The 24220-nt window shown below is 34.4% G+C and overlaps 1 protein-coding gene across 6 annotated transcripts in view; it reads right to left on the bottom strand.

Moving 5' to 3' along the window:
* EVI5 (ecotropic viral integration site 5) overlaps window positions 1–24220 on the bottom strand; it is a 197672-nt gene that overhangs the window by 117953 nt on the left and 55499 nt on the right. For all 6 annotated transcript variants that reach the window (XM_036236430.1, XM_036236426.1, XM_036236431.1 and 3 more), the window contains 2 exons: window positions 1211–1400; window positions 340–564 (listed from right to left, as the gene is read on the bottom strand). In XM_036236430.1, coding sequence (XP_036092323.1) covers window positions 340–564; window positions 1211–1400 — 415 coding nt within the window. The remainder of the gene's footprint in view (window positions 1–339; window positions 565–1210; window positions 1401–24220) is intronic.

Below are 24220 nucleotides of genomic sequence, written 5' to 3' on the forward strand. Positions count from 1 at the left end.
ATAAAACCAGAGTAGGTTAAGGTAAAGCATTTGCAAAATTGAAATGGTTTAACAAGAAATTAATATGTCACAGAGGTAGCTCGAAAGGAAAGGAACTATTGAAGAAAAATTGACAATGGTACACACTTTCAAGGACTAAGATCTCCTAACAATGCTGACCACCCAAAGTGAAAAATCTACTTCCAGATTGGGAAACTCAAAGAAGGTGAACTATTTATTTTCATAGAGGCTATCTCAATGCATAATGATTTACAGGTTATCTGATTCATTGTGGAAAATGTATAATTTCGACTTTCTAAGCATTCATTTCATTTCAAAAAGTGAATAAATAGAACTTACCTTCATTACATTAAATAAAACCTCCTGTCCAAGGCTATCTTTTTCCTTAAAAAAATTGTGTTCAGGATAAGTTCTAGCAATGTCCCTTCGGATCAATTTTTCACAAGGCGAAGTCATTTTCAGGAGTTCTGAATACTGATCTTTAATTGGCATACTTTGTGCACTGCATAAAAGTTGCCAAACTATTGCTCTAAAATGATGGGGTATCCCTTTACGAACAAGTTCCTAAAAATAAAAATAAAAGTAAATATTTTTAAATGAATTATTTAAGTTTCCTACCTTGAAAGCCAAAGAAGACTTATTGGGGGGTGGAGTGGAGTGCAAGACTTTACCAAATTTATAATTCACAAAGGTACTTTTATAATAAGATTAGGAAACCTTTTAACTAAAGCAAAGGTTTGGCCCTTGGGTATATCCTGTTCTAGGAAAGTGGGGGCTACAATGTTAAAGATAAATTCTTGTCATCTCACTCAGAGATGTAGCTAGCCTTTAAAGGTACTAAGGACTTCATATACTGCAAAGCTGTTAATGGCAGCACAGTAGCCATCATCATACAAAGTGTTATAGGCCAAAAAAAAAGTAAAATACTGACAATTCAAGGATATAGGATGTCACAATTTTATTTATGAATCTATAAAATGATAGAATTTAATTTCTAAAATAATTTTCAGTTACATAGTTCTATAATTAGGAAACCTCTATAATAACTGATACTACAAATCAAAACTATGAGCACAAACAAAACATATAAAGGAGACCTCTTTATTATAGTACTTGGAAAGTACTAGAATTAGGTTTTTTAATTCTCTATTAATTCATGCCTGATGCCCTTTGGGATAAGAGGAAAAACTTCAACAAAAAATATGAATACCTTAACTTGCTTTTCCTTCTTTTTGCGCACATCTTCCCATTCATTAACAATTCTCCCCCAAAGTATCCAAGAATCTTCTTCAAGGTGGCTGAGGTTGCTAGAGGCTGATGAACTTGATACAAGGGAGGAGCCACTGTTTCTTCTTGACCCATTTACAGATCTTAAAGACTTACTATCCGTCTCTAACAATCTAAAACATAATTAAAAATTGCTCAACATCTAATCTCACAGTGATACTAGATGAAGTAATGATGATACTTAGAGCTTCATGACAGTAATTAAGCCATAGTTTTAAAATATGCATAATTTCAATAATATTTGGTTGGCATCTAAAATTACTGCTGTGTGTTCTGCATCTAAGCATAGTGATTTCAAAATTTGAAATAGTAAATTACGTTAAATATTTTAGTGCTCTTAGTTCCATCATAATTTCCCTTTATCTCTACCAAAAATTCAAATTAAGAGAAATCTGGTAAGAATAGCAGTTAGGAGGGTTTCAGGAAAACAAAACTGTACTTGGAAGAATTACAACAAATTCTATAGAACTAATCCTATCATGTTTACAATCTGTTCAGGGATAAAAAGGTAAGGCAGAGCCACACAAATTAACCAAATTCCTTCTCTTTTTTCATTTTGCTCTACCCATACATAACTAATTTACTCAAAACAAAAAAAAAAAGTTTATATAAAAGCTGAATAATTACTAATATTAAAATTGGAAGATTTCACTTATTCATTTATATTCACTTACATTTATATTTATTTAAAATTCTGGATTCTCTTGAAAAACAAAAAGATAGGGCAAAACCAGGCCCACATTCCTGCCATAGGAACAACAGGGTGTAGCAGAACAGGAGCTTTATCCATTCAATCTCCATATATCTACTATATCTCAAAAACTCATGTCAGCTAACAGCTGTTATTTATCTGGGCTTGCTCTGTTAAACTGAGGCCTCTCCACTCATAAGGTCCTACTGGCCTTTGAGTATGCAATCCAGTTTCAGGCCTCTTCCTTATCTATAGAAAGATGGGTTAAGATCACTTTAGAGATCCATTCTGCAACTCATCACTACATGAAATCTATCATTTCTTTCACATACACACAGGCTATAAAGAAGGACTTAAAAATGTGACTATCATTATAAAGATGTAAGTTACATGTCATTCAAATAAGGGTCCTCAAATATCTATTTGTGCATTTAACATGGCTATTATTTACTTCCAGTAACTCCTTCAGAAAGTGATGTGCTTAGGGTAAAAAAAAAATGCTCCCAATACTAATTTATGACATATTAAAAACTAATAAAGAAAACAAATATAGCAGATTACAGAAAGAAATAACCCTTTTTGAGCTAGAATTATATTTTGCTCATTCTTATATCCCTAAAAGCATCTAGCTCACTGCTAAGTACATTAAATACTGACTGAATTGAAATAAAATAAAAACCCACATATTAAAAAACCTTCAAATCCCAGATATGTCATAGTTAATATAATAATATAAACTGAAAAACTATTACTCTTATTCATGGGATAATTTAATGCATATTTATGGCAACGATAATTTAAATAAAATGTTCCAAATATTACAGGAAAATTTATAAAGCAGCTAAATTAAGGGTTAAGTATTGCCATAAATATTCTTTATTAGCAAAGCATAATTAATGATGATGTTTTACTTTTAAGTACTTTTTCCCAAAGATATTATTTCAATAAATCCATAATATTTTATAGAAAATTAGTGTACATATGTAATTTTACATATAATTCTAACCTCTAATTCCAAATGGAATAAGCATACTTTACTAAATTAATCTGAACCTAAGTTCTTCCTTTTACTTAATTACTCACTGAATGCTTGTTATATGCCAAATAATTAAACTGTATTACTACGAGAATAAAGAGACATGCAGCTAAAAAGAATATAATGATATTTCCTATGCTAAACATAAGTTTGAGATACAATGAAAGTATAGATGAAAAATTGCCTAAACAAAAGGCTTTTAAAGACTCACAAAGGTCAGACTGCCAAATTGCAGCTTTCAGGGTAAGCAGTGACTTTATGGGTGAGTTAGAGAAAAGGGTTAAGCAATTCACTTTTAAAGGAAATTGAAATAACATATACAAATATAAAAAAACTGAGAAATATTTACAAATGAAATAGTCCAAGTAAAGACATCACATTCTTTAAATATATTGTCCCTGTAGCAAAAAAGTAAAAACCACCACCAAAAACAAAATATATTGTTCCTGCCCTAACTCACACAATATACAAAAATGACTCAAAATGGACAACAGGGCTGAATATAAAATTATAAAAGTCCTTGAAGAAGACAGGAAAATGTCTTCACAACCTTGTAGTACGCAAAATTTGTTAATGAGACAAAAGTAAATAACACAAAAGAAAAAACTGATTAAAAAATAAATTGGACTTCAACTTAAAATGCTCTGTTCTTTGAAAGATAGCATTAAGAAAATAAAAAGGTAAAGGTAAGCCACAGACAAAAAAATATTCTCAAAATATATATCTGACAAAAGATTGGTATCCAGAATACATGAAGAACTCTTACAGTCAATAATTAAAAGGCAAACAACACAGTTTTTTAAATGAGTAGGATATTTCAACTGACAATTTCCTAAATAAGATAATTCAAGTGTGCAATAAGCAGTTGAGTGTTCAACATCTTTAGTCACCAGGAAATGTAAGTTAAAACCACACTATGGACACAATGGAATGGCTACAATGCTAAAGATAGACCATACCAAGAGTTGCTCAGGATGGGAGCAATTGTAATTCATATATTGATGTCAGGGGTATATAATAGTTCAACCACTCTGAAGAACTGTTTGGCAATTCTTTGTAAAGCTAGATACAATGTCATATGACCCGGCAAGAGAAATGAAAACATATGTCCACAAAAAGACTTGTAGTTCAAAGTCATGGAAGTTTTATTCATAATAGCCAAAACCCAGAAGCAATTCAAATATCCAGAAAATAAATGAAGTTTTATTTATAAGAGCCCAAGCCCAGAAACAAATCAAACATCCAGAAAATGATCAAATTGTGATAGTTATTCATTGCAATACTACTATTCAGCAATAAAAAGAAACAAACTGCTGATACATATATTTACATGGATGAATCTTATAAACTTTTGGTTGAGTGAAAGAAGCCAGATGCCAAAGAGTACATACTATATGATTCCACTTATATGAAGTTCAAGAACAAACATATTAGCAAAGAAAATATAGGAGTAAATTCCCATGACCTTGGGTTAAGCAAAGCCTTCTTAAATAAGACACCAAAACCACATGTTACAAAATAAAAAGATATATAAATGGGTCTTCATCAGAATTAAAAATGTTTTGTATCTCACTGGATGCCATCAAGAAAATGAAAAGAAACCCCACAGAATGGGAAATAATATTTGCAACCCATGAAACTTGTATCTAGAATGTATGAAGAACTCTTATAACTCAATAATAAAAAGACAACCCAACTAAAAAATGGGCAAATCAGAACAGACATTTCTCCAAAGAAGATACACAAATGGCAATAAGCATACAAAAAGATGTTCAACATCACTAGTCACTGGTGAAATGCAAATCAAAACCATAATGAGGTACCATTTCACAATCATAATAAGTGCAGGTGAAGATACAGAGACACAGAAACCCACAGAAACTACAGATGACAATGTAAAATGGAAAAACTACTTCAGAAAACAGCCTGGCAATTCCTCAAGTGGTTAAACACAGAATTACCATATGAACCAGCAATTCCATTCTTATGTATATATCAAAGAGAAATGAAAATCTATGTCCATATAAAACTTATACAACAAAGTTTCATTGCAGCATTATTCATAATAACCAAAAACTGAAAAGTACCTTCATGTCCATCAACTACTGAATGGATAAAAAAACTCCTGGTATATCCATAGAGTGGGATATTATTCAGCCATGAAAAGAAATTAAATATTTATACATGCTACAACATGGATGAACTTTAAAAACATAAGGCTAAGTAAAAGACGCCAATCACAAAAGGAAATATTTTGTTTCCATTTACATGATCTAGAATACAAAAAACAGATTTGGTGTTGCTGAGGACTGACGCGGGAGTGAAGGGATTAAGGAGGGATGGGCAGTGAATGCTAAGAGACGTGCAGTTTTTTTTAGGGGTGATGAAAATATTCTAAATTGGTTGTGCTGATTGTTGTACAACCCTGAATATATGAAAAATCACTAAATTGTATATTTTAAATGAGTGAATTTTATAGTATATGAATTACATACCATAAAACTATTACATAAAAAAGAGCAGGCTAAATATGTCTATGGCAATAAAAATCATAAAAGAGGTTTCAGGGGGTGGGGTGGGGTTGCTACAAAGGGCCAAGTAAATTTTCGGGAATGATGGGAGTTTTCTAAGATGATAGTTATGTCAGGAGCATAGTGGAGTGAGGGATCTCCCTGGATCTCTCCTCTTGAAATAATGAGCTGAACTTCTAAAACTCAACAACTAACAACCAATCTGTACACAAGCATGTTTGAGAGATCTACACATCAGAGCTTCAAAGGTCAGAACCATGCAAGCACGGAGGGTAGACTGGGAGAAACAAAGGAGCTGCCATATACATCTGCAGCTCCTTGAGAAAGAAGGGAGAGAAAAAAACTTGTGGTCGGTTCCCGGAACGGCCCTGCTGCCTGAGGGATCACCGTGTTCCATGCAGTGGAGCCCAGGGCATAATGCAGCGGAGGAACTAAGGGCAGAGGAGCAACAGCTGTGTCTTAGCAGCCACTGTTGCCAAGTGGGAGGCTGAGACACAGAGCTTGGCAGCAACCCCTGCCACCAATCCAGAGCGTGCCCTCCCCTACCCCGTATCATCCCAGACCTAGCACCATGGAGCACCACAGGAATTTGAGCAACCAGTACTGAAACCACAGTCAGTATACCACAGACAGGTGCTTGGACTAAGAGAACCTGATCACAGATCGAATACACAGTATATCAAAGAAAAAAAAAGCATTTTTAGCCTCAAAGCAGAGATACAAGAAGTTTGGAAGCCACCTACTGGAGATCAACAGAAAAACTCCTCTTATTAACAGCTAAACAGAGATTCTTTACAATTAATTTTCTTTTTGAAAAAAGGAGAGCAGACTTCTATTAATGCCCAGGTAGAGAAATAGTTCATCAAATACCATGAACAAGGTGACAAGGCAGCTCAGAAAGGAGAAAAATCTCCAGAAAATAAGCTTAAAAACACAGAAACATGCGATTTAAGTGACAGAATTCGGGATTGCACTTCTGGAAAAAACTCAGTAAGATGCAAGAAAAAACTGATCAACAATTCCAAGAATGAAGAATCAAAATAGACCAACAAAATATGTTTTTTAGGGGATTAAAACACTAAAGAAGAACTGAATAAAACTTCTGAAGATGAAGAACACAATGAAAGAGATGAAGAATGAAATACCAGAGTGGCTCCATAGTGTAATGGTTAGCACATCTGCTTTATACACAGAAGGTCCTGGGTTCGCATCCCAGGTGGAGCCCTGGGTGTACCCAGCCTCAGGTGCGCAGGACCCCCGAGTGTGCCAGGGGGTGCCAGGCCCCGGGGGCGTGCTGTGAGCATGTGGTGGGAAACACCCTGCCTTCAGAGATTCAGTTCTTAAAAAAGGGAGTTGGCAACATCCATAGGTCAGGGATGGAAGCGGAGAGGGAGGAATTAAACAAGGGGGTGGGGGTAATGAAATAGCAAGCTTAGGAAATAGAGCTGACCATATGGAAGAAAGACTCAGTGATAGTGAAGATGGAATTCTAGAAATGACTCAGAAGGAAGAAGAGAGAAACCTCAGAATGAAAAATAAAAGAAATATACAAGAACTAACTGACACTATAAGGAAAAGCAACATACTAATAATGGGTATACCAGAGGGAGAAGAGAAGGAGAAATGAACAGAGAACATATTCAACCAAATAGTTGATGAAAATTTCTCAAATCTAAGGAATGGAGCTTTGAATCCAAGAAGTAAAGACGACACCCAATTATCTCAACCCAAAAAGGCCTTCTCCAAGACACATTTTATAAAAATTGTCAAAAATTAATGACAAAGAAAGAATTCTCAAGACATCCAGGGAAAAGATGAAAATAGCCCATAAAGGAAAACCCATTAGACTATCTTTGGACCTCTCAGTACATATCTTACAAGCAAGAAAGGAGTTGAACCAAATATTCAAACAGGTAAGTGAAAGGAATTACCAGCCAAGAATTATATATCGAACAAAGCTCTCATTTAGATATGAAGGAGAAATAAAGTCCTTAACAAATGTACAAAAGTTGAGGGAATTCTCCGCTACAAGGCCTGCATTACAGGAAATACTGAAGGGTGTCATTCCACTTGAAACAAAAGGACAAAAAAATATATAACTACAAGTAAGACAACGAACAGGCAGAGAGAAGCAGGACAGTACAACCTTTATTAAGAACAGAGTATTATAAGCTTAAACATTATGAAGATAATTTCTACTGCAAGTTAGAAATGAACATTCAGCACACATAGGGTCAAACTGAGACAAGAAAAACAGAAAAGGGGAGGTAGTAAAGATCCAAAGGGGGAATAGAGATAAGGCACACACAGAAGAAAATGGACTACTGTATATGTGTGTGTGTGTGTATAAATATATATATATGTATAAAATACACACACACACACACACACACACACACACGTACTATCCCTTACATAATCTTAATGGTAACCACACACCAAAAATCCAAAACTGAGATACATATCATAAAACATGACGGACCAGAGGGAAAATTCACAAAACCCCACAAAATTGAAATAACTGACAGAAACAAAGGACAAAGAAACAATGGAAACACTGAGCTATCAGAAAACAAAAGATAAAATATGAGAAAAACCTCATATTTCACTAAATTTAGTAAATGGACTGAACTCATCAATAAAAAGTCAGAGTTGCAGACTGAATTAAGAAACAAAACCCAACCATATGCTGCCTTCAAGAGACACATCTCAGCTCCAAAGACAAACAGACACTCAAAGTGCAAGGGTGGAAAATGATACTCCAAACAATGGCATCCGGGGGTGGGGAGAGTGTAACTGTACTTATATCTGACAAAATAGACTTCAAGATAAAAAAGGTAAAGAGGGATACTGATGGACAAGACAGAGCATCCACTTATGATTAAAACATTTAATAAAATAGGTATAGAAGTAAAGTATCTTAACATAATAAGGCCATATATGACAAACCCTCAGTCAACATTATACTTAATGGTGAAAAACTAAAAACTTTCCCTCTAAGATCAGGAACAAGGCAAGGCTGTCCACTATTGCCATTGTTATTTATTATAACATTGAAGGCCTTAGCACATGCAATCAGGCAAGAGAAAGATATAAAAGGCATCCAAATAGGAAAGGAAGAAGTCAAATTGTCACTATTTGCAGAAGACATGATTCTCTATATAGAAAATCCTAATAACTCCACTAAAAACTACTAAAAATAATAAACAAATGCAGTAAAGTTTCAGGATACAAAATCATATTCAAAAATTCATAGTGTTCCTATACTCTAATAAATTTTCAGAAAAAGAACAAATAAATCCCTTTTGCAACAAAAAGGATAAAAAATACCTAGGAATAAACCTAACAAAACATGTGAAGGACCTAAACAAGGAAAACTATAAGACATTATTAAAAGAAAGTGAAGAAGAAACAAAGAAATGGAAAGATAATCCATGTGGATTTTAAGAATAAACACAGATAAAATGACTTTATTATCTAAAGCATTATACAGATTTAATGCAAACCCCATCAAAATCCCATCAGCATTTTTTGAAGAAATAAAAAAAAATACATCAGATTTGTATGGAAGCACAAAGGACCCTGAATAGCCAAAGCTGTCTTGAGAATAAAGAATGAGGCTGGAGTTATCACTCAGCCCAACTTCAAACTATACTACAAAGCAACAATAATCAAAATGGTATGGTACTGGCAGAAAACCAGACACACAGACCAGTGGAACAGAACTGAGAGTCCAGAAGTAAACTCTTGTTTATACGGGCAAATAATTTTTTGACAAAGGAGCCAAAATCATAAATGGAGAAAGCCTCTTTAATAACAGTGCTGGGAAAACTGGAAAGCTACATGCAAAAGAATGAAATTAGACCGTTGTCTATCATTATACACCAAAATTAACTCAAAATGAATCAAGGACCTGAATGAAAGACCTGAAATAATAAACTGCATAAAGAAAATACTGGAGCTAAACTCATGGACCTTCGACTTAGAGTTTTATGAATTTGACTTCAAAGGCAAGGGACGTAAAAGCAATAATAAATGAAAGAGACTATATCAAACTAAAAAGCGTCTGCACGGCAAAAGAAACCATCAACAAGGAAAGAGGCATCCATTCAAATGGGAGAATATATTTGCAAACAACACCTCTGATAAGGGCCTAATCTCCAAAATATACAAAGAACTCAAACAACTCAAAAACAACAAAAAAACAAACAATCCAATTAAAAAATGGGCAGAGGACCTGAACAGACATTTCTCCCAAGAAGACATATGAAAAGAATGTCTACTTCACATCTATTAGGGAAATGCAAATCAAAACCACAATGAAATACGCACCTGTTAGAATGGCTATCATCAACAGAACAAGTAATAACAAATGTTGGAGAGGATGTGGAAAAAAAGGAACCCTCATGAACTACTGACGGGACTAAAAATTGGTATAACCTTTATGGAAAACTGTACGGAGGTTTCTCAAAAACCTAAGAATTGATCTACCATATGATCCAGCAATCTCTCTACTTGGTATTTACCACAAAGATTTGAAAACATTATCTACAAAATAATATGCACACTGATATTCATAGCAGCATTATTCACAGTGGCCAGGCCATGGAAGCAACTGAAGTGTCCTGTGATAGATGATTGGACAAAGATGTGGTACATATATAAAATGGAAAACTACTGAGCTATAAGATGAAATATTGCCATTTGCAATAACATGGGTGAATCTTGAGATAATCATGTTAAGCAAAATAAGTCAGACAGAAAAAGTGAAAACCACATATCACTCATATGCGGGATATAAATCTAAAAGCAACAAACAAATATGACAAACAAAGAGACTCATGGCCATGGACAGTGGATTCATGGTTACCAGAGGGAAGGGGAGAGGGAGAAGGTAGAAAGGAATAAAAGGGGTCAAATATTTGGTGATAGAAGAAATCTAACTCTGGATGGTGAACACAGTGCAGTATATATACGACATACTGTTGAACTGTACACATGAAACTTATTGGATTTTGTTGATCAATGTCACCCCAATAATTTTTAATTTAAAAAAATACTCTGAAAACAGAATAGGATAAATTAAAATAAATTCTCAATGAATATAAATTCTTAACAATTAAAGAAAAGACAAATCATCTGCATGTTAAAGGGCATATGGGTTCTACGCAGTGTATATATTTGTTAAAACTACAACTGTACACTTAAGAACTGTGCATTTCTCTGATTAATAATTATACATCGACATTAAAAAATTTATAATGAATACTGTTTCTGACTAATAACATTTGGGGCAGTGAGAATTAGGTAAGAAACTACTGCTTTTTATTACTAGAAGTCCTTCAGAACTTTTTTTAAAACCGTGAATATTACTTTGTAAAGAACTGTTTTTTATATATTAAGAGTATCTATGATGTAAAGAAAGGAAGGTATGAACATTACTTCTTTCTGTCCTTTTCAAATCTGTTGGTCATTCTAGCAAATTTTAGAGTTTTCTAAAGAAAAACTTTGGGGAGATGGGGAGAAGGGGGTCAAATATGTGGTGAAAGAAAGAAATCTAACTATGAGAGGTAAATACACAGTGTAAACACATATATGCCTTTCTGTTGGGGTGTACAGCTGAAACAGTGCATTTCGTTAACCAATGTCACTATAAAAAAATAAATAAATTTTTAAAAATAAAATAAAAACTGTGGAATGTTTTCCATTGCTATAGGCATAATAAAGTCTGTCTGAACAAGTTAAAACATTTTCCAGAAGATGTAATACTTGAACTGGTATAACAAATCTCTCCCACTGAGCTATTTAGTCATAATACGCAGGAAAAGAATTGACATATTCATTAAAAATATGTAGAGTTTATAGAACGTGTAGTTAGCACCACATATTTTGATTCTTTATTGCTAAAAGCTGTGATTAAACAACTCAGGAAGACCCCTAAACAGATTGCCACCTAGTTTTGATATAATAAAAACATTCTGACATGGTAGTAGAGGGTGCACACTGCCTGAAAATATCAACAATTTCCAAAGACTTGAGCCTAGCAACTGGGAAAATAGTAATAAAGCATTACTCAGAGGCCCGCAGGCTATTGAGAAGTCTATTCAAGACTTACTATTTTCTTCTTCCCAGAGCACGTGGGTCACCAATTTGCATAAAATTATTGCAAAAAATACATTCCTGCCCTAACATAGTTTCCTTATGACTAATATAAGAAGTGACTTATCAGATTAAAGGAAAAAATAATGGCCCAGCAGGAATACTGTATGCTATAATCAAAGGCATTACTCTATAGGTTTCTGTGGCCTCTTGGCCATTTCTTATCTGCCACTACTATAAGATAATTCATAAATCCAAATCTATTCGGACTCTCAGAATAGTGCCAGACTAAGACATCAGAGGTTGGATCTCTATTAACTGGGGATACATAATCCTCAGTCTCCTAACTAAGCAACTTTAACTTTCTGTTAGAGCTCTACAGGGAGCATTCGAAATGGCTACAGCTCCACATTACCTGAGGCAGGAGAGCTTAAGCCAAGTATCAGTTGGACTTCTGGAGAAAGTCTAGGATTGGTTGCTTCCAGAAGCCTAGAAGACCTGGCAAAGAGAAAGCATTTCCAGTTTCCTAATAGATAGAACTAGGGATTCAACTGATAACAAGGGAGTATGTCAACATGGACAGTAGTTTGGGTTACTTTCACCATACCTTTACTACTGAGAACTAAACCTTCTCCTCACCAAGGGGATGCCTATCCAAGGAAAACGGCAGAGCGTGCATTTCATGAAGGGCATGTGAGGAAAAAAGAATAGCTGTGGCGACACATATTTGATAAAAATTTTTTTAGAAAAGCCTCTCTTTCAACAATTTTATGATTGAAAAATACAAAGGAGAAGAGAAAAAAAGAATGAGTTCTCTCCTGGGAGTTTGAAGTGTTTGGGGGATCATCCATTAGATAAGCAGCACGGCAGCTGAAAAGCCAAGTCTGAAGCTCAGAAAAAAGGTGATCTACAAACAAAAATTTGGCAATTAGCTGCAAACAGTTGATAGTAAATTTTTTGAATATCCTATTGCACTCAGTATAATGCTTTCCTATGGATACCAGAACTAAGAGAGCAGGATAAACAATAAACACGCTATCTGGTAATGTGTAAATTGCTAAGATAATTTATAAAAAGCTAAGGAAGGATCTAAGAAAGATGAAGAAGAAAATTGCTACATGAAGAAAACACTTGGAAAGCTAAATACACTTGCATTTATTGCAGAGAAAGCAATTTTTCAAACATGGGGTTCAAACATCTTTTGTAATGTCATACCGAAGAAAGGAATACGAATGTGCTAGGAGAAAGACTGCAACTTGCTAGTTAAAAGAAAGGCAAATCAGTAGCAACAAAACACATGTCTGACTCAGAGAAGAGTCACACCCTTTCACATCAACGTCATCAAGCAAATATCCCTGTCTCAGAGCAACAGAAGCAAGGAAAGGAGAATTAACAGAAAGCACACGGAATTAGCACTGGAAACAATTTAGAGATAACTCAGAAGAGAGGTGCGTGAACAGACAGGGGTCTCACCATTCCTGAAAGCACCAGGGTTTTCTTTTGCTTTTATTTATGATGAGATATCAGAGAAGGTGAATACATGAGTCTTACAGCCTCCTCCCAAATATTCTGATCACAAACTGATGGTTTAAAGATTACTTTATACAGACATTCCAGACCAACGAGTATAGCCAACTTAACTTCTTGGACTTCTTAATTTAAAGAGATGACCTAAAGCTAAGTTAGTTGCAACAAAAATAGTACGATCAATTATTTTAATTAATTATACCATCAAAATCCTCAGGAAATCAGACCATTGACCAAAATTTTAAAGCAATCCTCAATGAAAAAAGAAAAAAAGAGTTCAAGTGAAGATCTAAAGGTCTCTCCTACAATTAAAAATATATCACTTTTTAAACATAGAGACTTGAAAATATCTGTTTCTTACTTCCTTAATGTTCATGGCTGTGTCACAGAGTGTATCCTAAGGAAAAGTGAGGTAATGCTGTGGTGGTAAAATTATAAACATAAGATGAAAAATCATCTAGATCAGCATTGTCCAACGGAAATATAATGTGAACCCTTATATAATTTAAAATGTTCTAGCAGCCACATTTAAAGTAAAAAGAAACAGGTGCAATTAATTTTAATAATTTTATCAAATATAGTCAAAATATCATTTTACATTAATTTCACATTTTTTCTCTTGGACTTAATACTATAGTGGTGGGATAGTAGGACAGAACAGAAGGAAGAGAGCTAGATCTTAGTATTTGTCATTTTATTGTTTACCAGTGTCAGAAAGCTGTGTTTTTCCAAGACTGTTTTTCTAAGGCAAAACAAGATGTCGCTACAGTCACCCATTATCTACACAAAAGTCTGTCCCATGGATGCTGGATGAGAAAGAGGGAGGAAAGGAAGGAACGAGAACTCCAAAGAGTACAAATTTTGAGTGATTCCACATAAGAACAAAGGGTGAGAATTCTCTGTTCCTTTTATTTCTTCAAAGTCTTGTCACAAATCTTTCCTGAACATCTTTAAATAACTCTAGTAATTATTCTTTAATTGTTAACATATATGCCAAACACATCTGGTATTCTGGAGTAAATTGTGAATTATTTGAGAAAAAAGTTCTTCTATACTATACCTCACTCCTAACAATTTTAATACAGTGCTTTTTATATTTTAGTTGTACAGTAATTGTTAATCACAATCATAAAAATAAGTTCAGTGTTGGTCACTTACAAACTCGGCACCAAAAATTTCTTTCATGCAAAATAAAAATTTCCATGTAAGAAACAATTCAAACTTACTCATCTTTTATACTCTTTTGCCAGTCAGTCCTACCATAGCTTCATATCCCACATAGTTTTCCACGTAATACTTCCTTTTCTACTTAATGGTCCCTGTTATTTTCTTTTATCTGAGGATCTATTTGTTCATCTCGGCCTTTAAACAACCTAACATTTCACTTTGCTCTTTCACAACCCTCTTCCAAATAAATACATCTTATCCAAGAAACTTTGCCAATCTACATATTATGTTGGGAGACTCCCAAAATCTTAGCCAAAAAATCTTGCTCAAAATCTTTCAAATATACTAAGTAAGGAGCAATAAGTTAAAACCAATACCTACACACACATTAAACCTCTTCTCTAACAACAAGGATGTCTGTCCACCGCTTATATTCAAATTCATACTGGAGGTACTAGCCAGTTGCAATACGGCAAGAAGAAAAGATAAACGGCATCCAGATCAGAAAGAAAAAAGTAAAAGTGCTTTTACTCACAGACAACGTGTGCATCAATGCTGAAAATCTAATAAAATGGAGAAAAAAAACCCACCTACCAGAACAAGTGAGTTTAGCAAAGTCGCAGGATACGTGATCAATAAAAGAAAAATAACTATGCTCCTATATGCCAGCAATGAACAAACAAAAATTAAATTTACAAAAACAATACCATGCACAAGTAATAAGTAAATGAATAATATATTGTATTCATGGATGTAAGGCAATATTGTTAAGGATTCAATGCAATTCCAATCAAAATCTCAGTAAGTGTTTTTTGTAGAAATTAACAACTTTATGTAAAATTCATATGGGGATGCTAGTAATCAAAAACAGTCAAAACAAAAGAACAAAAATAAAGGATTAATACTATATGATTTCAAGACTTACTATAAAGCTATAATAAAGACAGTATTATACTGTTATTAAGATAGATAAACAAGTGCAAAAAATTCAAAAACATTTATCTGTAAAGATATATGTACCCTGATATTCACTGCAGCATTATTCATGAGCTTGAAATCTGGAAAAAAATAAAATGCCCTCTGATAGGTGGTATAAATAGATAAAGATGTGGTATAAATATATACACAATGAAATATTACTTAGCCATAAGAAAAGATGATATACTGCCATTTGCAACAACATGGATGGATCTTGAGATTACCATGCCTAGTGAAATAAGTCAGGCAAAAAGTTGAGAACTGTATGATTTCATTTATATGTGGGATATGAAATTAAAGGCAACAAACGAACAAGACAGAGACTCACAGACATGGACAATAATTTAGTAGTTACAAGAGGGAATGGGGGAAGAGGAGAGGTAGACAAGGGTAAAGGAGGCCAAATATAAGGCAACAGAAGGATATTTAACTTTAGGTGGTGAATACACAATGCAATATACATATGACATATTATTAAACTGGAAAAAAAGAGTTGAGGATGAAGCCAGAGCAGTGAGTTATATTGGTTCAGTTCATTTATTAAATGAATTCTAATTTTAAAAAGATATTAAGGCATATTTTAGATAAAAATTTCTTACATGATAAATTATATATCTAAAACAAAAGACAGATCGATGGAACAGAAAAGTCCAGAAACAGACCCACATACTGATTTTTGACAAAAGTGCAAAAGTAATAAGTGAAGAAAAAAAAAGCCTTTTCAACAAATGGTACAGAAACAATTAAATATGCATATTTAAAAAATGAACTTTGATCTATACTTTGGTCAATATACAAAATTAACTCACATTCTATTATAGTGGAAAGGAAGAAGTAAAACTCTTATTATTTGCAGATGATATATTATATATAACCCTAGAGATTCCACGAAAAAAAATGTTAGAACTGATAAATCAATTCAGTAAAGTAGCAGGATGCAAAATTAGTATTCCTAAGTCAATTGCATTCTTATACACCAATGATGAACTTTTGGAAAGAGAAATTAAGAAAACAATCCATTTACAATTGCATCAAAAACTATAAAATACCTGGGAATCAAATTAACCAAGGAGGTAAAAGACCTGTTCTCAGAAAATTATGTCATTGAAAAAAGAAACTGAAGAAGATACAAATAAATGGAAGTACATATCATGCTCACGGATAGGAAGAATCAACATCATTAAAATGGCCAGACTACTCAAAGTAATCTATAGATTCAATGCGCTCCCTATCAAAATGCCAATGACATTTTTCAGAGAGCTAGAACAAATAATCCTAAAATTTATATGAAACCATAAAAGACCCCGAATAGCCATGGAAATCTCAAGAATGAACAAAGTTGGAGATCACACTATCTGATATCAAAATATACTACAGGAATCAAAACAGCATGGTACTGGCATAAAAAACAAATATACTGATCAATGGAACAGAATAAAGAGTTCAAAAATAAATCCACCTCTATATACTCATATAATATATGACAAAGGAGGCAAGAATATACAAAGAGTAAAGTCAGTCTCTTCAATAAATGGTGTTGGAAAATCGGACAGATATATGCCAAAAAAGAAAGAAAGAGAGAGAGAGAGAGAGAGAGAGAGAGAGAGAGAGAGAGACGAGAGCAGAAAGAGCTCGAGAAGCATAGAGATAGATCTAGCTAGCATCGAGATAGATATCGCCTAGCCCTCCCTCCACAAGAACGCCGCCTCCTCAACCTCCTCACTCCCCGACCGCCCTACATCCCTCCCTCCCCCTCCCGAACAAAGAAAGAAACTGGTCCACCTTCTTACACTGTATACAAAAACAAACTCAAAATGGATAAGACTTAAATGTAAGACTCAAAACCATAAAACTTCTAGAAGAAAACATAGGCAGTAATCTCTCTAATATTGCTACTAGTAATTTCTTTCTGGATATATCTCCTCGGGTAACGGAAACAAAAGAAAAATTAAACAAATGGAACTATATGATGCTAGAAAATTTTTACACAGCAAAGGAAACCATCAACAAAACAAAATGACGACCTACTGAATGGGAGAAGGTATTTGCTTATGATACACTGGATAAGGGGTTAATATCCAAAATATATAAAGAACTCATATAACTCAACAACAACAAAAACAAACAACCCAATTAAAAAATGGGCAGAACAGCTTATTAGAGATTTCTCCAAAGAGGAAATACAGATGACCAACAGACATATGAAAAGATGCTCAGTTTATTAATCATCGAAGAAATCAAATTAAAACCACAATGAGATTATCACCTCATACCTGTCAGAATGCCAGTCATTAATAAATCAGAAAACAAGTGTTGGTGAGGATGTGAAGAAAAGGAAACCCTCACACACTGTTGGTGGGACTGCAAATTGGTACAGCCACGATGAAAAACAGTTCTTCGAAAAATTAAAAATGGATCTACCTTGTAACCCAGCAATCGCATTTCTGAGTATTTACCCAAAGAAAACCAAAACAATAATTCGTGAAGATCTATGCATCCCTAAGTTCATTAGAGCACTATTTACAATAGCCAAGATATGGAAGCAACCTAAATGCCCATCAACAGATGATTGGATAAAGAAGTTATGGTTCATATATACTCAGCCATAAAAAAAAGAAAAGAAATCCTATCATTTGCACAACATGGATGGACCTAGAGGTTATTATGCTGAGTGAAATAAGTCAGACAGAAAACATAAATACCATATTATTTCACTGATATGAGGAACTAAGGAACAAAAAGAACAAACCAATCAAAAACAGACTCACAAATATAGAGGACAACTGGGTGGCAGCCAGAGGGGAGAGAGTGGGAGGACTGAGAGAAAGGAGTGAAGGGTTAAAGAAGTACAAATTAGTAGTTGACAGAGGGTCATGGGGATGGGGAGCATGGCATAAGGAATGCAATCAGCAGTAAGGTAATGGCTAGATATAGAGCTCGAAGGAAGGCAGAGTAATAAGGGGGATCATTTCATAAAGTATATAAATGTCTAACCAATATACTATATACTTAAAACTAATTTTAAAAATCTATCATAGAACTAAATGTAAAACTTAAAACTATAAAACTTCTAAATATAAAATAGAAGTCAATCCGTGTAACCTTGAGTCATCAAAAGCACAATACATAAAAGAACAATTTCAAATTAGACTTTATCAAATTCAAAACTTTTGCTCTTCAAAAGATGCTGTTAAGAGAATGATAAGTCATAGAATAGGAAAAAAATATTTGAGAAGCATACATAATAAAGGACTTGTACCCAAAATATATAAAGAACTCTTTTTTTGTTTAAATTTTTATTGAGATATAATTGATAACCAGGTAAGTTAAAGATTATAATGTGATGACTTGATATACCTGTGTACTGGAACATGATCACCACCAACGTTAGCTAACACTTCCATCAAGTCATATAATTACCACTTCTTTTTTGCAGTGTGAACATTTAAGATCTACCCTCTTAGCAAGTGTACGATACACTTTCAAGTGTATAATACAGTATTATTAACAAAAATCACCATGCTATATATTAAGTCCCTAGAACTTACTCATATTCTAACTGGAAATTTATACCCTTTGATGGAAATCTCTTCATTTCCCTCACCTGCAACTCCTGGAAAATATCATTCCACTCTGTTTAAATGAGTTTGGCTTTTTTAGATTCCATATTATCAAAAAGCATTTTAATCTGACATATCACCTAGCATAATGCATGCCCTCAAGGACAATTAATGTTGTCACAAACAGTAGGATTTCCTTCTTACACCTGAATAATATTCCATTGTGTGTTTTCTTTATCCATATACCCTTGGACAAACACTTAAGTTGTTTAAATATCTCAGCTATTGTAAATAATTCTGCAATTGTTACCAGAGTTCATCCAGCTGCCACTAGCAGAGCCAAACACTAAATACTGATAATTGCAGTGGAAAAATTGGGGTTACTTTATTTTCTGAGCATTAGCAAGGAGAAGGGAAAAACTATGCCTCAAAGGCTCAAAATCCCCAATCCAGGGTTTGGGGCATGTTTTTAAGAGGTTAGGGAAAATAGGTTATGTGGAAGCATGGGTGGAGCAATTTGTAATTGGAAGACTTTGGAACTCAGTCATTTATGGTAAAGGGCTTCAGCACCAATCTTCCCGAACAACGAACCCTTTGCCTCTGAAAGGGTTCCAGTGTTCAGGTTCTGGTAATGTCCTAGACATTTGGTTCCATGGAAGGAGAGAGAAGACTTTGGTTCTGGGTACAGCTAGAGGTCAAATATCTCTCCTATGCACATGCTTCAGCCTCATGACTTGCAATTTTGGTCTGTTGTTTCTGAAAAGCAATTCAGTACCTTTCAAAACAAGATAAGATCATTTTGAGTTGGTTCTGTGGTTACAAATCTCCCTTTTGTTGTTCATTCTTCAGTCTTGAGGGAAATAGGGCAACCAGGTTCGGGTTCAATTAAGATAGAGGATTAGCTTCAAGAAGGAGTCAGATTTGTTTGCCCATTGTGCCCCTCTTATCCGGCGGCTCTTATAATCTCACACACTTGTCTCTTCCATAATGGTCCCTAAGCCTTAGAGGGGGCATTCTGAGTGTTTAATTTACAAGCAGAGACCATAGCAACAGTAGAGGTAGCAGCAGGTGATGATACTTGTACCCTGGAAAAGACTGCTATAAATCATGTAAGCAAGGTACCAGACTGCTTGCTCCCAAGGGGGATTTATTTGCTTCCAAAGTCAATCTTAATTTTTTAAAAATTTCTGGTCAAATCCAAGTCTATGCATCTCTCTCAAAATGACAATCCAATCAAAAAGCTTTAGTAATAAACCAATTTCTAATTATGTTCAGTACGGATCTTACAAGCCAAGAACCCAATTTCTCTCACTGGAAAATGAAAGTGCCACAGGTCAGCCATGCCCAGTCAGCAGCACTGCAGGTCTGTTTCTGGAACAATCAATCTAGGTTGTAATTTCAATGCGATCCTGGGAGGAGATGAACCCTGCTTTTACCTAGTCTGCCACCTTCCCTCACATCCTCCAGGAACAATCTATCCAGGAATCTGCTTGGATGGAACCTGGAGAGATTGCCCCAACCAGGGGTTGCTGAAGCACAGACAGAAAGCCCACTCAGAGCTAAGTCCCATCTAAGTCATCATTTTTATTATGAAACAAAAAGAGTTTGTCCAACCAGCACTAGCAGAGCCAAACACTAAACACCAGGAATTGCAGTAGAGAAATTAGGGTCACTTTCTTTGCTAAGCACAAGGCAAAGAGAAAGAGAAAGCTATGGCCCAAAAGCCCAAACTCCCTGATGTAGGCTCCAGTGCAGGTTTTTAAGGGGTCAAGGCAAATAGGTATGTGGAAACGCTGGCAGGGCAAGTTTCAATGGGAGGACATTGGAGCTTGGCCATTTACAGTAAAGGGCTTCAGCACTGAATCTTCCTGGATGACAGGCCCTTTGCTTCTCTATAAAGAACTCCTGGAACACAATAATATGAAAGCAAACAACCTAATTACTTTAAAGGGGCAAAAATTATAAACAGACATTTTACGAAAGAATGGCAAATAAGCACATTAAAAGATGCTCAATACCATTAGCGGAATGCAAATTAAAGCCACAAGGTACCACCACAGCTTATATAGTCAATTAACCTATAACAAAAGGAGGCAAGAATATACAATTGAGTAAAGACAGTCTCTTCAATAAACGGTGCTGGGAAAACTGAACAGATACATGCCAAAAAATGAAATTGGACTACTTTCTTACACCACATACAAAATAAACTCAAAATGCATTAAAGACTTAAAATGTAAGACCTGAAACCACAAAATTCCTAGAAGAAAACATAGGCAGTAAACTCTCTGACATCACTCTTAGCAATATTTTTTAGATATCTCTCTCTAGACAAGGAAAACAAAAGAAAAAATAACCAAATGGGACTACATCAAACTAAAAAGTTTTTGCGTAGTAAAGGAAACCATCAATAAAACAGAAAGACAACCTACTGAGAGAAAATATTTGCAAATGATACATCCAATAAGAGGTTAATATCCAAAACAAATAAGGAACTCATACAAGTGAACACACAAAAAAAATCCCAAACAATCCAATTAAAAAATGGACAGAAGATCTGATAGACACTTCTCCAAAGAGGACACACAGATGACCAACAGATATGAAAATATGCTCAGTGTCAGTAATCATCAGGGAAATATAAATTAAAACCACAATGAGATATTGCCTCATATCTGTCAGAATGGCTATCATCAAAAACTCGACAAAAAACAAGTGTTGGCAAGAATGTGGAGAAAAGGGAACCAGTTTGGAATTGCAAACTGGTGCAGCCACTCTGGAAAACAGTATGGAGGTTCCTCAAAAAATTAAAAACAAAACTACCATATGATCCCGCAATCCCATTTTGGGGTATTTATCTGAAAAAATCCAAAACACTAATTTGAAAAGACATATGCACTCCTATGCTATGTTCACTGCAGTATTATTTACAACAGCCAAGATATGAAAGCAACCTAAGTGTCCATAGATACACAAATGGATAAAGGAGAAGTGGTACATATATATATAATGGAATGTTATTCAGTCATAAAAAAAAAAAAAAAAGAAATCTTACTATCTGTGACAACAATGGATGGACCTAAAGGGTATTATGCTAAAAAATAAGTTAAAGACAAATACCAAATGATTTCACTTACATATGGAATCTAAAACACAAATAAACATACATAATAGAAACAAACACATAGATACAGAGTACAAATTGATAATCTCCAGATGGGAGTGGGATTGGGCAGATGAGTGAAAATGTGAAAAGGATTAAGTGCAAATTGCCAGTTAAAAAAACAGCCATGAGGATGATAAAGAATGGTATAGGGAATATAGTCAATAATATTGTAATAATATTTTTCCAAAGAGAAAATACAGATGGCTTATAGACATATGAAAAGATGTTCAGGGTCACTAATCATCAGATAAATGCAAATTAAAACCACAATGTGCTATCATCTGACACCTGTCAGAATGGCTATCATCAATAAATCAAACGACAACAAGTGCTGGCAATGATGAGGAGAAAAGGGAACCCTCATACATTGTTGGTAGAATTACAAATTGGTATAGCCACTATGGAAAACAGTATGGAGGTTTCTCAAAAAATTAAAAATGGATATACCTTTGACCCAGCAATTAATTGCACTTCTGGGTATTTATCCAAGGAAAACCAAAACGATAATTTGTAAAGATCTATGCACCCCAATATTCATGGCAGCACAATTTACAACAGTCAAGATATGAATGCAGCCTAAATGCCCATCAATAGATGACTGGATAAAGAAGTCATGGTTCATACATACAATGGAATATTACTCAGTCATTAAAAAAAATGAAATCCTACCATTTGCAACAACATGGAGGGACCTAGAGGTTATAACACTGAGTGAAATAAGTCAGAGAAAGAAAAATACTATATGATTTCACTTATATGCGGAATCTAAGGAACAAAAAGAACAAACTAACCAAAAACAGACATACAAATATAGAAGACAATTTGGTGGTGGACAGAGGGGAAGAGGAAGAGGTTTGGGGTGAGGGGTTAATGACGAATCTATAAGTAGTCAATAGATGGTCATGGGGATGGGGAGTACGGCATAAGAAATGCAGCTGGCATTAATACATTGGCTAGGTAGAGGGCAAGGGATCATTTTATGAACTATATAGGTGTCTAACCAATGTACTGTATACTTGAAACTAATAAAAAATAATAATAATACTGTAATAATTATATATGTTATCGGGTGGGTATTAGACTCACTGGGGTAATCACTTCGTGAGGTACATTAATCACTAGGTTGTACACCTGAAACTAACATAATATTGTATGTCAACTGTAATTGAAAAAATTTTTTAAAAACCCACAAGATACCAATACCTATTAGAATACCTACAATTAAAAAGACTGACCGTACCAAGTGTTAGCAAGGATGTAGAGGAAATGTCTGTACACTGATGGTCGGAATGCAAAAAAGTACAGGCCCTTTGGAAAACAGTTTCACACTTAAATATATACCTTCCAAATAAACCAGCCATTCCATCCCTAGGTATTTGCCCAGGAGAAATGAAAGCGTACGTCAATAAAAAAGTTTATACATAGATGTTTATAGACTTTCATAACAACAGGTCAGTAGGTAAACTGTGATATACCCATTAAATGGAATACTACTAAACAATAAAAGGGATGAACTTTCATATGTGCTACAACATGGATTAATCTCAAAATAATTATGCTAAATAAAATAACCCATTAAAAAGAGTATATATTATATGATTCCATTTCTATAAAATTCTAGGAAATGCAAACTAAACTACAGTGATTGAAAGCAAATCAATGGCTGCCTGGGATAAGAAGGGGGATATGGATATGTTCATTTTCTTGATTCTGGTGATAATTTCATGGGTAGATACATATGTCAAACTTATCAAGCTGCACAGCTTAAGTATGTGTACTTTTTTATTACATTAATTATATATCAAAAAAACCATTAGAAATCACCTCTGTTACTAACCTTAAAGCCAGTGGTGGTATATATCTTGACTGAACACAAAAAGATGCTCCTTAATAATTCTTTTGTAGCAATACCCCTAAAGAACTTCTGATAATAATATAGTGAAGGGGCGTACAGAGTCCAGAGTACACATTACTAGCAGAGTAAACAATTATTGTATTTCATACCCCTGAAAGGATACTTTGCCTTCCACGAATAAACATATGAAGAGATTTCCCACTCTAAACCATAAATCAGATATCCATCCTAAATTATTTTACAACATTAACCAAAGGGAACTATTTAGAGTTTAAAAACAAAAATGGTAGTTTTACTTGCTTTTTTTTTTTAATTCAGGAGTA

This window comes from Rousettus aegyptiacus, unplaced genomic scaffold (assembly GCF_014176215.1).
Source record: "Rousettus aegyptiacus isolate mRouAeg1 unplaced genomic scaffold, mRouAeg1.p scaffold_m13_p_1, whole genome shotgun sequence".
NCBI classification, from domain to species: Eukaryota; Metazoa; Chordata; class Mammalia; order Chiroptera; family Pteropodidae; genus Rousettus; species Rousettus aegyptiacus.